The 14405-nt window shown below is 42.3% G+C and overlaps 1 protein-coding gene across 1 annotated transcript in view; it reads right to left on the bottom strand.

Annotated features, from left to right (window-relative positions):
* The window catches only part of CARMIL2 (capping protein regulator and myosin 1 linker 2), a 62534-nt gene that overhangs the window by 11943 nt on the left and 36186 nt on the right, over positions 1-14405 (bottom strand). Inside the window, exons 25-30 of the mRNA XM_063313101.1 lie at positions 14105-14233; positions 12983-13096; positions 11420-11565; positions 10461-10548; positions 9057-9124; positions 6034-6391 (exon numbers count right to left, since the gene is read on the bottom strand). Coding sequence (XP_063169171.1) covers positions 6034-6391; positions 9057-9124; positions 10461-10548; positions 11420-11565; positions 12983-13096; positions 14105-14233 — 903 coding nt within the window. The remainder of the gene's footprint in view (positions 1-6033; positions 6392-9056; positions 9125-10460; positions 10549-11419; positions 11566-12982; positions 13097-14104; positions 14234-14405) is intronic.

Below are 14405 nucleotides of genomic sequence, written 5' to 3' on the forward strand. Positions count from 1 at the left end.
AGGATAGCAGAATATACCCTTTCTAAACAGAAAAAATGTATTATTCAGCTTAGACAGTGTGCCTATCTCACAGAGAAGCTGTCCGTTCCTGGATACACAGGAATACTAGCAATGTGAGAGGTACAGGGAATATAGTCTAAACTGTGGGACAGACCAGGGGAGAGAAAGACGAGACAGATAAAAGCAAGCTGAATGTGCATGGACACATCCATGAATTTATGCGGATCTGTGCATACATGCATGTATAAATGCATAGAAGGATTCTGCCTCTGTGTTAGCACTAGAGCTGGTATGTACATAACTCTCTCTATCACACACACACATTCCAGATCACGTTCCATCAACATCTTCCTCCTCCCTTCCATGGATATCTGCAGAGGATGTTCTGAGCTTTATTAGTGCTCTGGCAACACATATTCTAATTAAAAAAAAAAAATCAGGACACACAGGAGGCTTTGGCTATTTTCCCAAGTTTAATGCCAATTTCAGCCTCCCTGAAATTACACCACAGACTGCGGTCCACCCTTATGAATTAAAGGAGTATCTACCCAGACTTGTCATCTGACTGCAAAACAAATGAGACTGCCATATTCCCAGAGAGCTTATTTTTAACTGCAACTTTTAGGGCCAGCAATTTTAATTCTGCATATGTTTTAAGGCATCAATAGATGTACGTCAACAGTGGAGAGTTTTAACAAGTTTGACACCTCGGTGAAATTGGAGCTCTTGTGAACTAGAACAGTAGCGAAGGTTAGGTGATCTTACTCCTGGACTTACTGGTCTCAGGGCCGGCTTTGGGCTCAGGCTCTGACCTTAAGGTTTCCAACACCGCCTCTCCTTCTGAATTATTCCAACAATGCAAATCTTTGCATTGGTCGGAGGCGGTGCCATCAAAGTGGGCTAGGAGCGCCATATAACCTTGAGCTGACATTGGCTGCACCGATTTCCTATCTTGATGGTTTATATGCAGAGGTCCCCTGATTGAGTTTCAATTAGAAAGACCAGATAAATGGAAAAGACACCTGACTGAGCCCTTCAACAGCTCCTGCCCAGGAGTAGAAAATGGTAGGCTAGATTAACTAATTAATCAAATTGGTATTGCCGCCCATCTCACAGAAAAGCGACTCGGGGCGGCTTACTGCAATCCAATAAAAATAACACATACATAAACGATCAGCCTAAAAAATATAAAAATCAATATTAAAAGATAAATATGATAAAAAACAAATATACAAACCCTAGGCAAGAGAGTATAAGGATCGCTAACTCAGCAATGGAGCCATCTAAGCATGTCTCCGGTTCCCTGGGAGCCCCACCCAGGCCTGGTGACATAACCAGGTCTTGAGGGAATGCCAGAAGGTTGAAAGGAGTGGAGCTAATCTAATATCAGGTCTATCTCAGTATGCGGCAGATTCCCATGACCATATGTTGCATATACGTATCAAGCCAGCTGGTACTGTTCAGATCTAAGGCTAATTTATCCAGGATACAGGAACAAATCTGGATAATTTATGCTTACCCCTAGATCCCAACTCTCAGATAAGAATATCTGACCAGTACATGCATTCTGAGATAGCGTCTTGGAATTATATTTAGGTATACTTGAATATACTGAGAAAATAACTGAGAGCCAGTTTGGTGTAGTGTTTAAGGCATCAGGCTAGAAACTGGGAGGTCAGGAGTTCTACTCCTGCTTGAGGCATGAAGCCAGCTGGGTGACCTTGGGACAGTTCCTTTCTCTCAGCCCTAGGAAGGAGGCAATGGCAAACCACTTCTGAAAAAACCTTGCCAAGAAAACTGCAGGGACTTGTCCAAGCAGTTTCTGAGAATAGAACTTGAGAATTGAACAGATTAAAAAAAAAACCCTGAATATGTATACCTAAAGGAAACCATGTGAAAAGGCCCTTAGGTTCATCAATCATGTATATGTAGGTACAATGATAAAGGAGAGAAAATGGACATATTTAGACAGAAATTTGGGCACTTCAGTATTCAGATACTGCCCACCTGCCTATCATGTCCAGTGACCTATAAGGTACTTATTCTGCTAGAGGTTTTATACTACATTTCTGGTGGGTCACCATCCATGGCTGATTGAGATATTTTCTTCAGTTGTTTGACTACTATATGGGTGACTCCCCCATTAAATAGTTAAGTTCTTCCTCCAGTTCAGTCCATTCCAATGGATACAAACTGACAATTGAATAAGTTTGCTCCCCAAGCCTTAAATCATCATGCATCTTGAAGTGTTACTTCTCAGAAGAAATGATCATGTTTGGTGGCTGCCTGCTGCATTTGCATGGAACTTAGCTCCCTTAGGTAAAATAGGATGAGCTACAACAGTCTTTTTTTCCTTCTGCCTCAACTCTTATTAATTATTAGACATGGCTCAGTCATTCCTTTCTTTTATCCTATTGGTTTTCTGATGTAGAAGCCCTTTCAAGTTATAAATATCAGATCAGTGGCGCTCACCAAACTACAGCAAGTCAGGTTTGCCATGTAAATTGCAGAATCCTCCAACTGATGCCCATTTTTAGCATGGATAATTTGCATGAAAGAGTTCCACTAATGGATCAGACTCATTAGGAGAACTATGCAGGAAACTACATAACCCAACCTGTTTCAGATCACTACTTCCACATGACATATTTTCTTTCCTCCTTTGATAATCCTAGGCACCAACTACCAACGTGATCAGCTACCAAGTTTAAAAGGAGGAGGAGGTATCTGTCAGAAGTGCATACTGGGTTTTCGTTTTCTCAGATCAAACGGCCCAGTCTTCAGGAACACCCCATCATCTGGTCCAACCAAAAATGGCCAACCGTTGTTGCCTTTGGGAATGCCACTGAGCAGTTGATTTGGACAGACATCTGGAACTTCTGAATACAGAGCTTGCTTTGGCTAGTATGGCTAATAGCTGATTATCAGTTTATCATGCATGTTATTAATTATTTGTCAAAGAAACCATTCACTCTAGAATTTAGTCACCATAAGAGGGACCGTCAACAAGTTGCCTTCTATTAAGTCAGATGTTTCATTCAACCCAAAACTATCAACTCAACTGATATGAGCTGATATGAAATAACAAGAATGGAATTAGAACCTGCTACATGAGAAGTCGGCACTCAACCAATGAGTTATAGCTCCTCCCTATAAAACTCTTACTGTACAATAATCCAACCCACATTTAAACCAACTGTGTTCCTAAGAAGCTACTTGTAAATTCCATATGTTAAACAGATATATTGTAAGCAATAATACACAGAACAGGTTTGGATTGTACTATTAAACTTTGCTTTGAACATGTGGAAACACTATAGAAATGCTGCTCCATTAACAATTGTGATGATCAACCCCAACACTCATATATTCCTGTATTGGCTGAGCAGTAAATCTGAACTGAAAGTAGCCCTTTTGCTGGCAACAGTCTTTCAGAGGCTGTCCCATGGCACAGAATAATTTGCATTGATTTGCCAAGTATATGCCAAGTATTCTATATATGTATACATATATGTCTATTCTATTCAGTGCGAAACACAGGCAGGAGATGTGTTAAACCAGCATATTGAGTTCTATTTAATGGACGTGGGATTCTAGTTGACAAATCCGAGGGTTCTCGTTAAAAGCTAACTAGATCCTGAAATCTGAAAGCTGCCCATCCCTTTGCTTAATTATAACCATATGGAAATAATATGGTACCTGTAAGTGCGTTTTGCGTATATATATGCAGCCCAAATACAAGGGCTAAGTCCCACTGAAGTCAACTCTCCAAAAGTCAGAAGTTGCTTATACAGGAGTTGGTCAAGAGTTGGGATGAAACTCTGAGCAGCAGGTACTTGGTTAGACTTGACATACAAACACAGCACCTCCAACTTTACTAGCAGCCCTGGATATGCAGTAGAATCTGTTGCACACTTGCTTAGAAGTAATTAAGATCAACCAATACCAAGCAGATGACCTAATACAGGCCCAGACACCTTTTTTTGTTTTTGTTTTTGCAGTAGGAATTCTGTTTTTATCAGTCTTTTAGTGGCAAAGGAGACTAATGTCAGGGATACCAGTTGAAAAGGTGGGGTTGAAATTGTCCTTTAGTTGTCATTGTTGTTGGATTTGGGGTAATGTGTGTTGGGGAGGCAATGAAAATTTTTAAGTAAACCAGCATGCTAAGCCTAGTGGAGGCTTAACATACCTATTTTGCTTCTTACTGTGTAGGAAGCAGCCCAGAACTTGTGCCACAAATTTTGGTAGGACGATTTGGTAAGAATTGCTCACCCCCACCCTAGTAAGTGTGGGTAGGGTTGCAGGTGTCATGTTATTAACTAAGTAATTAACCAGATTTATATGCCCACCCAGCCAAAGGCTCTGGCATAAAATCCATCATGAAAAATGCAATCAGATCCATAAAGAAGGTAAAAAAAATCCTAGCACAAAAATAACAGCACCCTCCCCAGCATTACTGCTTATGTCTTGAAGGTGTACATTGGGGTTTTTAGAGAACTTTATGGAGATCTGGATGCTAATTTCTTGTCTTCTGGGGGTGGGGTTCGTTGTTGAATATTTCAACACATCTGCATCTTAATGGAGTAAGAAAAGTGATACCCTGAAAAGTGCTAAAGAACTGGAGCAGTGGAACAAAATTAGCTGAGGATTTTTGACACACTCCTTTCTCCAAACTCCCGCATTGCTTCTGGGATGATCTTAGAAGAGGCACTGAAATATTGATGGCAGGGGAGACGTATCCATTGTAGAGGAAAAAGGAAAAATAAAGCATGTATTATGGTGCCTTCCGTTTTCATTTCCCACTGTAATTTTTATGGATGCCCCTTTGAATCAAGGATAACCGTCAGACCCTGAGCTCCAAAGTCACCATTTGTTAATGTTTAGTATAAGTCACATTCTGAAGATTTCCAGGGATGTGGTAAACAATAATTATGCCCTAACTGGATAATTAATAAGCCGATTCCTTCTCCCCCCTTTCGCTGGTCACTTTGCATCTGGTTTGAGATTTTTTTTAAAGGTATGATCAGAAAAGGCCTGGAGCCTTCTCTTCAAGGCCACAGTCTCTAATCAGGGATAATGAAGAAAAAGGCGTTATCTTTTTCAGGGTACCAAATTCCACCTTATAAGTCTGGAGACATTCTGTTGCTGGAGACATAAATCTTGGTATATATTACATGTGCCATTTCTCTCACATACACACTCATTCACCCTATGTAAACACGGGATTTTCCTCCCCTTTTGGCTTGCTTGCACCAAAAAGTTATTTCCCCGCCATAATCGGGCTTAAGGATCATTCTATCAATGGGCCATTTTCTGACAAAAGGACATCTAGATTAGGAGCTGATCTCATCTTTCTTCACCTGAGAAACCGAATCAAGTCAATAGCCCCAAATGTTCAGAGAGGAAAGACCTGACCTTCCATAGATAATAGATAAGGCAAATTGGTTCTGGAGATAAATAGAAGAAAATAATAATAATAATAATAATAATAATAATAATAATAATAATAATAATAATACAGTAACAGCAGCAGCAGCTTTTCAGGAAGACACAAGCAAACGAGACTCATATAGCTTCATTCTTCCATAAATGGGAGCATGACAGTCATAAACATATGACAATGAAGCTGGCACATGCATGTAAATGGGTTGGGACCCCTCCCCCCAAGCCTGCAGTTTTTGCAGATCGGGAGCCGCCACGATGATGACGATTCCCTCCTTCCCAGTGTTAACTAGTAAATAAACACGGGCAGCCAAGACCTGCCGCCAGCCATCCTGCCTCCCTAAAGCAGCATCGACTCAGATATTAACCAGCTTGTCCTCTGCGCTGCAATGACCAGTGGCCCAGCGGCCCGGCTGACAAGCACATAATCAAACAGCTGCTGCTCCCGGCCCTTCTCCTCTTCCAGGGCTGCTGCAATAAACACCTGGGTGATGATGTGCCCACCTCACCCACAGAGAGCACACACAACCCCAAACCCAGTGCCTGGGCAAAATAAAAACACAGCCCCCCCCACCCCAGGAAAGCTCTTACATTCGACTTGCTGGGAGGCTGCCTGTTCCTGCGGTTTGGCCTGGGCCTGTCTCGGGTGTAATGCTCCAATTTCTCCCCTGCAGTCGGCAGGTCCATAAGGGATTCTGCGGATGCAGGCTCTGTGCACAGCGACAGCCCGCTCCCAGGCTCAGCATCCTTTGTGGAAGCAGGGCGTGACTTCGCGGAGGCACGGCTGAGTGACAGCTCAGGCTGGGGACTCCCAATCTTGTTGTCTCTGGCTCCTACCTTCAGCCCGAGTTCTGACAGACCTGGAAGAGCGAAGAAGAGGGGGAGGCAGGGAGGAGGAGGAAAAGGGGGGGTTGGTGGAGGGTTGCCAGGCAGACAGCAGGCTGTCCCCCTGCCGCACAGCAACATCTCTTGTCACCTGAAGGCTTGTTACGTACCAGGCGACTAAACTGACAAGGCATGCTTGGCCACCAGGCTCTGGGGGAAGGGAGTGATCAGGGCAACCATGGGAGAAGCTCGACTTGCCCCACACGTCCAGAGAGAAGCTCTATCTCTTATTTCCAAGCTGGGAGGACTGAGCTCTTAGAACACATACATGCACAAGGAAGAAAATTTATGACACTTTCCTCCCTTCCCCTCTCTCTTTTCCCTTTTTATTAACACCAAGATTCTCACCATTCCCAGGTTGCCAAGATCACTCTTTCGAAATAAACTAGCAAATGTGCTGGAATTCTGCAAAGGCAGCTCCCCTGCTGACCCATGAGGAACAGATCACTTTTACAGTCCATCCACCAGCACTCTGGTGCCCACATTTTCAGGCAGCAGGCTAAATAGGGAGCAGGAATTGCCCCATGTCTGGAAGACACTCAACTGGGCAAGACAACTAGAACCCCAAGTTTCTGTCCTGCCCCATATCTCACTTGGTAAAGCTTGTGTGATGGGATGCTTAACACTGTTGGGGCTGGCTCAAGTCATGGTTCAGCCATAAAGTTCAGTAGCTGATGCTGAATTAGACGTTCTTCAGTTGAACTTGCTTCACAGGATTGCTGTGAGCATCAAATGAATCTACACTTCTGAAATTAGGCCAAGCTTTAAGTTGGCAGCCTTTGGTTTATAGGAATATAGTAAGCTTCTTCATATTGGCCATGCCATAGAATCATAAATTTGAAGGGGCCAATGATTCTAACCCTCTGATCTCTAGAAGACTATGAATTAAAACATCACCAAGAGATGGTTGTTCAGCCTCTGCTTGAATGCATTCAGTGGAGCCCATCACCTCTCTAGGTAATTGGTTCCACAATTCAATACATCTAGACATCATCATCATCATCATCATCATCGCCCAGAGTTACTGGGAGTTGGGTGGTGTAAAAATTTAATAAATAAATAGACAAATAAATACATTCAACTGAAAGTAATTCTCCAGGATTTCAGGTACATTTTTTATAACATCCTTTTACAAGAGTTATGAAAGAATGAACTTTCAGGATGGGATTTCCTGAAAGCAAAGCATGTGTTCTATCAAGAACCTACTGTGTGGTTCTACATTCATTTCTTTCCTTCCTACAGTGGCTGCAGGAGGAGAAAGGAAGGATATGCCTAGTTTGTATCTACTTCTCCTACCTGTATTAGACTTCAATCCTTTAATCTTAGCTTACTGAACATTTTAACCACACTGATTGTATGAACGCAGCTGGGAGGACCCTAGGCTGGCCTATGTACTCTGCAGAAACTCTTCTGTGCAAAAATGCTTATAGAACATTAAAGCATTTATGGTGGACAAGCATCATTTATACCTGACATCTGTTCAGTCATCCATTGGAAACCACTGCTCCCCAACAGATCAGAGCCTTTAATCTGGGTTCTCCACTTGATGCTTCAGCTGAAGTCAGAGTTATAAATAAGGAGCAGACTTCCATGGAGGCAAAGCAATACTCAAACTCATCTTCAGATGGGTCCAGAAATTAACACACTTTGCCCCAAAGCCAGAAAAAAAATTAATTGTGCTTAAGTTGCACTGAAATCAAAAGAATCAAGTTGCGGTTGTTCATTTACATCCCGTGAATTTAAATTAGCATGATTAACTTTCTCTGGCTTTCAATCTGTTTGGGTTTTGTCCCCCTTGCATGTTTTAGTGGGTTTGCTGTAAAGTACAGGTAGTCCTTGACTTATGACCACAATTGGGCCCGGAACTTCCATCACTAAGTGAGGTGTCATTAAGTGAGTCGCCCAATTTTACAACATTTTTTGCTGCCATCGTTAAGCGAATCGCTGTGGTCATTAAGTGAATCGTGTGGTTGCTCAGTGAATCCAGCTTCCCCCATTGACTTTGCTTATTGGAAGCTGGCTGGGAAGGTCACAAATGGCGATCACTTGACCCTGGGACACTGCAACTGTCACAAATACACACTAGTTGCCAACCACCTGAATTTTGATCCCATGACCACAGGAATGCTGTGAGGGTCGTAAGCGAGGACTGGTTGTAAGTCATTTCTTTCAATACCAGCCTAACTTCAAAAGGTTGCTAAACGAATGGTCGTAAGACAAGGACTACCTATTTACCCTTACAAGTGGATGAAGCCAGTTCCAGTTATGTAGTAAGTACTCTTAAATGCTCATACATATTTGCAAACGTTCCTATCTTTCAAAAAAATTCCTTAGTGCTGTGTTCCCCAGCTTTTAAGAGGGGCTTGCTGAAATAACTCCCTAACAAATAGAACAATATTTCTGTGGCTGTTGGTCAATTTTTTTTTTTTGAGCAACCCAAGAACCAGAGAAGGCAGGACAACAATATAGAGTTGGTAGGGTTACATTGCACCCAGAAAATTTCTCATGTTTCTTGTTTTGCAGGAAGCTTTTTGCAAGTTTTCTTTCTTTTTTTAAAATATGTCAAGTTTATTCTAAGCCTTACCCACTTGTTTAAGCACCCTTTTCATTAAAGATGGGGCATGTGGAGAATGTGCTGTTGATTTTTGGCAACTGCAGCATGGACATTCATGGGCAGAGCGGTAGGTGATGTCAGCGTCTAGGCTGCCCACTCCCCTCAGATAGGAGAAGTCTTACCATTTAGGTTGGGTGTTGGCAGAAGACTCACAGAACTGGTGTGTCTCCGTTGAGCAGCTACCTGTGGACAGAAGAAGTACCTTAAAATCCACTATGCTGAGCAAATGCCAGCTAAGTACAGAACCAAGGCAGCTCTTTGAGAAAAGCCAAGGCTGAAAGGGAGAAAAGGGACCAAATTTTTAAGAGAGGGGAATGTCTGGTTAATGTGAAGGGAGTAAGGTGGTGGTTAGCATGCAGAAACATCTGGCTGAACTGGTCAAGGCTTAGAAGAGAAGGAGGCTCTCTCCTGGTTACCTTGAGTTCCTAGAGAGAGGGAATGCTGAGGCAGAGGTTAGAGTGGGAAGCATGTGCCATCAAGTCATTTTCGACTCTTAGTGACCACATGGCAACATTATGGAAGGTGGTTGCCATTGCCTTCTTCTGCGATTTGTTTTGACCTTTCAGCCAGCAGCCCCTGGATCTCCAGGTAGTCTCCCACCCATAATGAGGGCCCATCACACTTAACTTTTGAGAACAGCCAAGGTCAACTTGATGCTGCCACCTGCTGAGGCTTTCCAGCTGTTGCTGAATTCAAACTCCCAGCATCCCAAATATTGACCATGCTGGCTGCGGCTGGTGGAAATTATACTTCAGCAAAAGTCTGAGCTACTTGAAAGAGTTCAGCAGGGGCTGAAGTGAGCCATTGTTCAAAGCTGTGGTTAGAATACTTCATCAAGCCAGATTTTGTATCTGTTGTTTTTCAATGACAGGGCACATAATTTTACTTTGGACTGGCTGACATTGCTTTTGCTTTGTCTGTTTCTATTTTGCACTGTGCTGTGCCAAACAGTTCTTCTCATTCATATAAAAGGATCTGCTTCCACCATTTTTTTTTAAATCAGAAGTAATTCTGACTATACCTCAATGGAAAATAGGAGGGACTCTTCCCATGGGCCTTTTTCAGATTAGGAACAATCACAGAGATGACAAAGTGTTGGACAGATAAGTCAAACCAAACCAAACCAGCATCCTATGCCAGTTTACAGCAAAAAAAAGAGAGAAAGATATTATCAAAAGAAATGATAAAGCATCCCAACAATGAGGCATAAAACAGAATTCTCTTTTGCAGGAGCTGAATTTGAAGGAGAGTTTGGGGCATAAATTACTTTTTATTGGCATAATATTGTCTGAAAACTCTTATACGGCAAGCTGCCATGATCATATAGGATAGAAATCTGAGATTATAATATACAAAAGAAATATAATCTTATATATAAGATTATAGAGCACAATTCTGATGTCCCTGGTTTGGTGTGGGGATGGAACCTGCTGGCACGGTGGAAGGAGGGAAGAAAAGAATAGTACACAGGACTCCTATTGGGCCATCAATGTCTTCAGACATTGACCAACCTACTCACCAGCCTGTCTTGAATGGTGGTTAATTCCTCCAAAGTCTTCTCAGTGATACTATTGGTCACGGCCTCAGTAATTGACAGCTGGATCTTCCTATCAAACATGAGAAGTATATTAAGACTGGGACTCTGAGAAGTGGGCCTGGAGGTATGAAATATGGAAGCTGAGCAGGCCAAGAGAAATGACTGCTCAAGAATATGGGGAGAAAAAAGAAGTTAAGGACCACCTGCTCCTTCATTCCAAGATTCCATCTGGCCCAGCTTCTTCTTTCCATGAGTGGGCAGTCAGGTTTTTCCAGAAAGTCAATCAATATGATATTGTTTATTAAAGTTTTGATACTGTAGACCACCAAGGCCTCATAAACAGAGGAGATCCTTTGCAAAACTACACTTTCCAGAATTTTCGGAGAAGTGGAAATTGCTGGTAAACCATTTTAAAGATTGATACAGTCAGAGATGCTCAGTTTTCTCTAACTCCTGGGTTATACTTAGTCTTTGATGTTCTTTCGATAGCAACATGCTACAACGTAGTGAGTGAAGTTAGGGCAAAACCAACTCTCACATTAAGAAGTATACTTTGAAAACAATTTTTTCAGAGGTTTCTGGTGATGCCTGCAGTCTGAGGACTGCAGCTGGTGCTCCTCTGCCCTAGGTGATCAGCTGCCATAGAAATATACTTGTAAAGCAAATAGAAAGAAATCAGAGTGGTTCTGGCAAACAGGATGCTCAAGTGATGAAAGAGAATGATACTCATGTAAAACCCAAAAGGAGGACCATTTTTCCTTTATGTGCCAACCTGCAGTGACATTGTACCACCAGGCATGCTGAAATCTCGAGGAGAAAACAGCTTCTAGACAAAACCTGCATGGGTTTGTATGTGTGTATATGTATATGTGTGCGTGCATGCAGCTACTTCCCACCCTTCTGATAGGGTTTGAAGGGGGTGGATTAAGGCTGTTACTCACATGAGTTTGTCATACACCTCTGTTAGCAACTGGTCCAGGAGGGCTGTCTCTGGTGCACTGCAGAATAGGTGGTTCCAGAAATCCATTTTCTGCAAGATTTGGGGGTGCAAACTCCAGGTAGCATCCAGCTGGGATTGTACAACAGCCTATAAGAAAAACTCAAGGAGTATCACCTCTGGGATTTGGGATAAATTGCTTCATTCTTTCCTCACTAGTAACTTCCAGCATCTTCATAGCATCCCCTGGTCATTGTTGAAAGTCAGTCCTATCTATCTATCTATCTATCTATCTATCTATCTATCTATCTATCTATCTATCTATCTATCTATCTATCTATCTAATTTATATAGCTGCCCATCTCACTTTTACAAGTGACTCTGGGCGGCTTACAACAACTTAAACAATAGATACCTAAAAACACTATAATTATACACAATTAAAAACATCAAAACTTAAAAACCAAGCTAAAACAAAAAGCTAAGGAGATGTTAATAATAATGGAGCCACCTCACTAGCTCACCCATCCCTGGGGTCTCCAGGACTGCTCATATAACCAGGTCTTGAGGGACCTTCAGAAGCTCAGAAGCAATAAGGCCAACCTCATTACTATTCTTTTGGCACAATGATATTTAGATGACACGGTAAGTAGTTGTCAGTGGGGCAAGTACCTGGGTTGGTCCTGCCCTTTGCGTGTATCCTACTTTTCCATGGCTAATTGATACCAGTGTCCAGAGAAGGAAACCAAGGCAGGAGAAGGGAACATTTTTTGTTGTTGTTGGTCTTCACCTACTTGGAGAAGGCAAGTGAAACATCTTCATGGCAAGAAGGGACAGCAAAGTCAAGGGACACTGAGCCTCTGCAGATAGCAATAATGCCAAAATGCTGCTCCTGAGCCCAAGCAATAGACAAGAATGGCAGAAGGATGAGTTGGAGTTCTCTGAATACAGTAACTATTTGGTGACATATAACATAAGCCATTCAGTGCTAGACCCTATGTTGGGCAAAGCACCTCTCTCCAAGACTCTTTTGTGCTTTTCATTGATGATAATGACACTGTATAAAAATTAAGCATTTGCATCATATCTTCGGCTTCAGATAGTCAGAGGGTGGGACAGGTTTGACTGAAGAATTTTCATAGATACTGCCAAAATCAGTCTCCCCAACCTGGGATTTTCCAAATGGACTGAGTGGACAGTTTTGATATTTCCATTTCCACATGTCAGATGGCACCAGAATGGCAAAGGATGAGTTGGAGTTCTAAGCTAAGCTACATGTTCTTAGATATATTCTTCTATCATATGGAGTAGATACTTTCATTTTTGAAAAAGCGATTAAAGCAAGGTTACCAGGATACTGAGCTCTAGGCCAACACCAAATGCTAGGTTTTGCGGTACAAATGTTGGATGAAGAACATAGGAAGGAAGCTGCCTTCATCTAAATCAGAAAGTCTCCCCATCTAGTCCTGTGTTGGCTATCTGAAGCTACAGTAGCTCCCCAGGTGGTCAAGGAGAAAAAAAATGATTGCAATCAACAGCTAAATGCACCACCAAAGCCCAGCCCTACCTGGATCTCCTTGCTGTAGGTCTGAGAAACCTCCTCAATTAGGTTTTCCAGTTTGTGCTGAAGCTTGCAGTTCTGGTAGGAAGACCTCCCTGCTTTGTGCAAAATGGGCAAAATCTGCCAGAAAAGAGATCCAAAAAGATTTCACAAGTAGCCAGCATGGTCTTTGATCAGCAATGAAAGGAGGTAGACTTCAACAACATCTGAAGGATGATAGCAAGGATGAGGAACTTTCATCCCTCCAAATCAGAGCTACAACTCCTGCCACCTCCAGCATGCTGATGGTGAGGAATCTAGGTATTGTGGTTCATCAGTAAATTTGGAGGAACACACTTATTGGACCAAACGTTCTTCCTTTTTTAAAACATTGGAATTAAACAAGCAGACAGCACATAAAGCAAACATTTTAAGGCTGGAACAAATATCTCAAGGAAAGTTGTGGTATTACAAGATTCCACCATAAGATTGACTCTTCTGCTATATGTTGTCATCCATGAAGTGGGGTGAGGAAGTGAGGTCATGTGCATTGTGACATTATGGCACAAATGATACGAATCACATCATCCATGCCAGCCAATTACGTAACTCATGTCATTTACATAAGAATGTCGTGTCATGAGTGACATCACTGTGTCTTGTAATGTGGGCTGGTACATAGCCAGAATTTGTTCCCCAGGTTAGATCCTGAAGAGAAGATTACACAACCATAGTGTGGTGATCAAAAGCTCTGCGTAAGAAATTAAAATGCAGGCATACCTAAATGTGTAACATCATTTTAAAAAAGCCCCTTCAGCCCCAGGCCTAACATTCTGGCGTTAAATCATAACTGCTTTCTTTATAGCATGACCCCTGCAAAGAAACTGAGGCTGGGTTCACACAAAGCTGTAGTCCACTTTCATCGCTGTTTGCTGAATACTCTGTAATTGGGCTCTCACCACCAAGTAAACCACTAGTCCTGGCCTAGAATGGCTGGATTCACATAATCAACTAACTCTGAAATGAACTCCGAAGACCATTTTGACTTAGCATGTTGGGGAAATCAGGCCGGGCAATGAAACTGATAGCTGCCCATACTGTATTCCAAATCAAGAGAAGCATCCAAAGGGAAGATGAAGGAAAACTCACGTCCATGGAAAGGGTTGCATCCTTGACAGCTTCCTCGGCCCAAAGTATATCAGCCTTAACTTCCACATCCTGAACACTCCTCAGCAGCCCCATGTATTTCTGCACAGACTGGCAAGCATCTTTCACTGCCTAACAAAGGAAGCAAGAAGCAAGGTCATTACAAAGATGTTCCAAGACCCTAGTTTTGGCCTTGCTGCATTGCCAAGAATATCTCTGCACAAGAAAGTGAAACTGAAACAGAAGGCTGTCTGATCCCTCAAAGATGTTTTTTTTTTAATATTACCTGCAGTAATATTGGAAT

Source organism: Candoia aspera, chromosome 11 (assembly GCF_035149785.1).
Source record: "Candoia aspera isolate rCanAsp1 chromosome 11, rCanAsp1.hap2, whole genome shotgun sequence".
Taxonomy (NCBI): Eukaryota; Metazoa; Chordata; class Lepidosauria; order Squamata; family Boidae; genus Candoia; species Candoia aspera.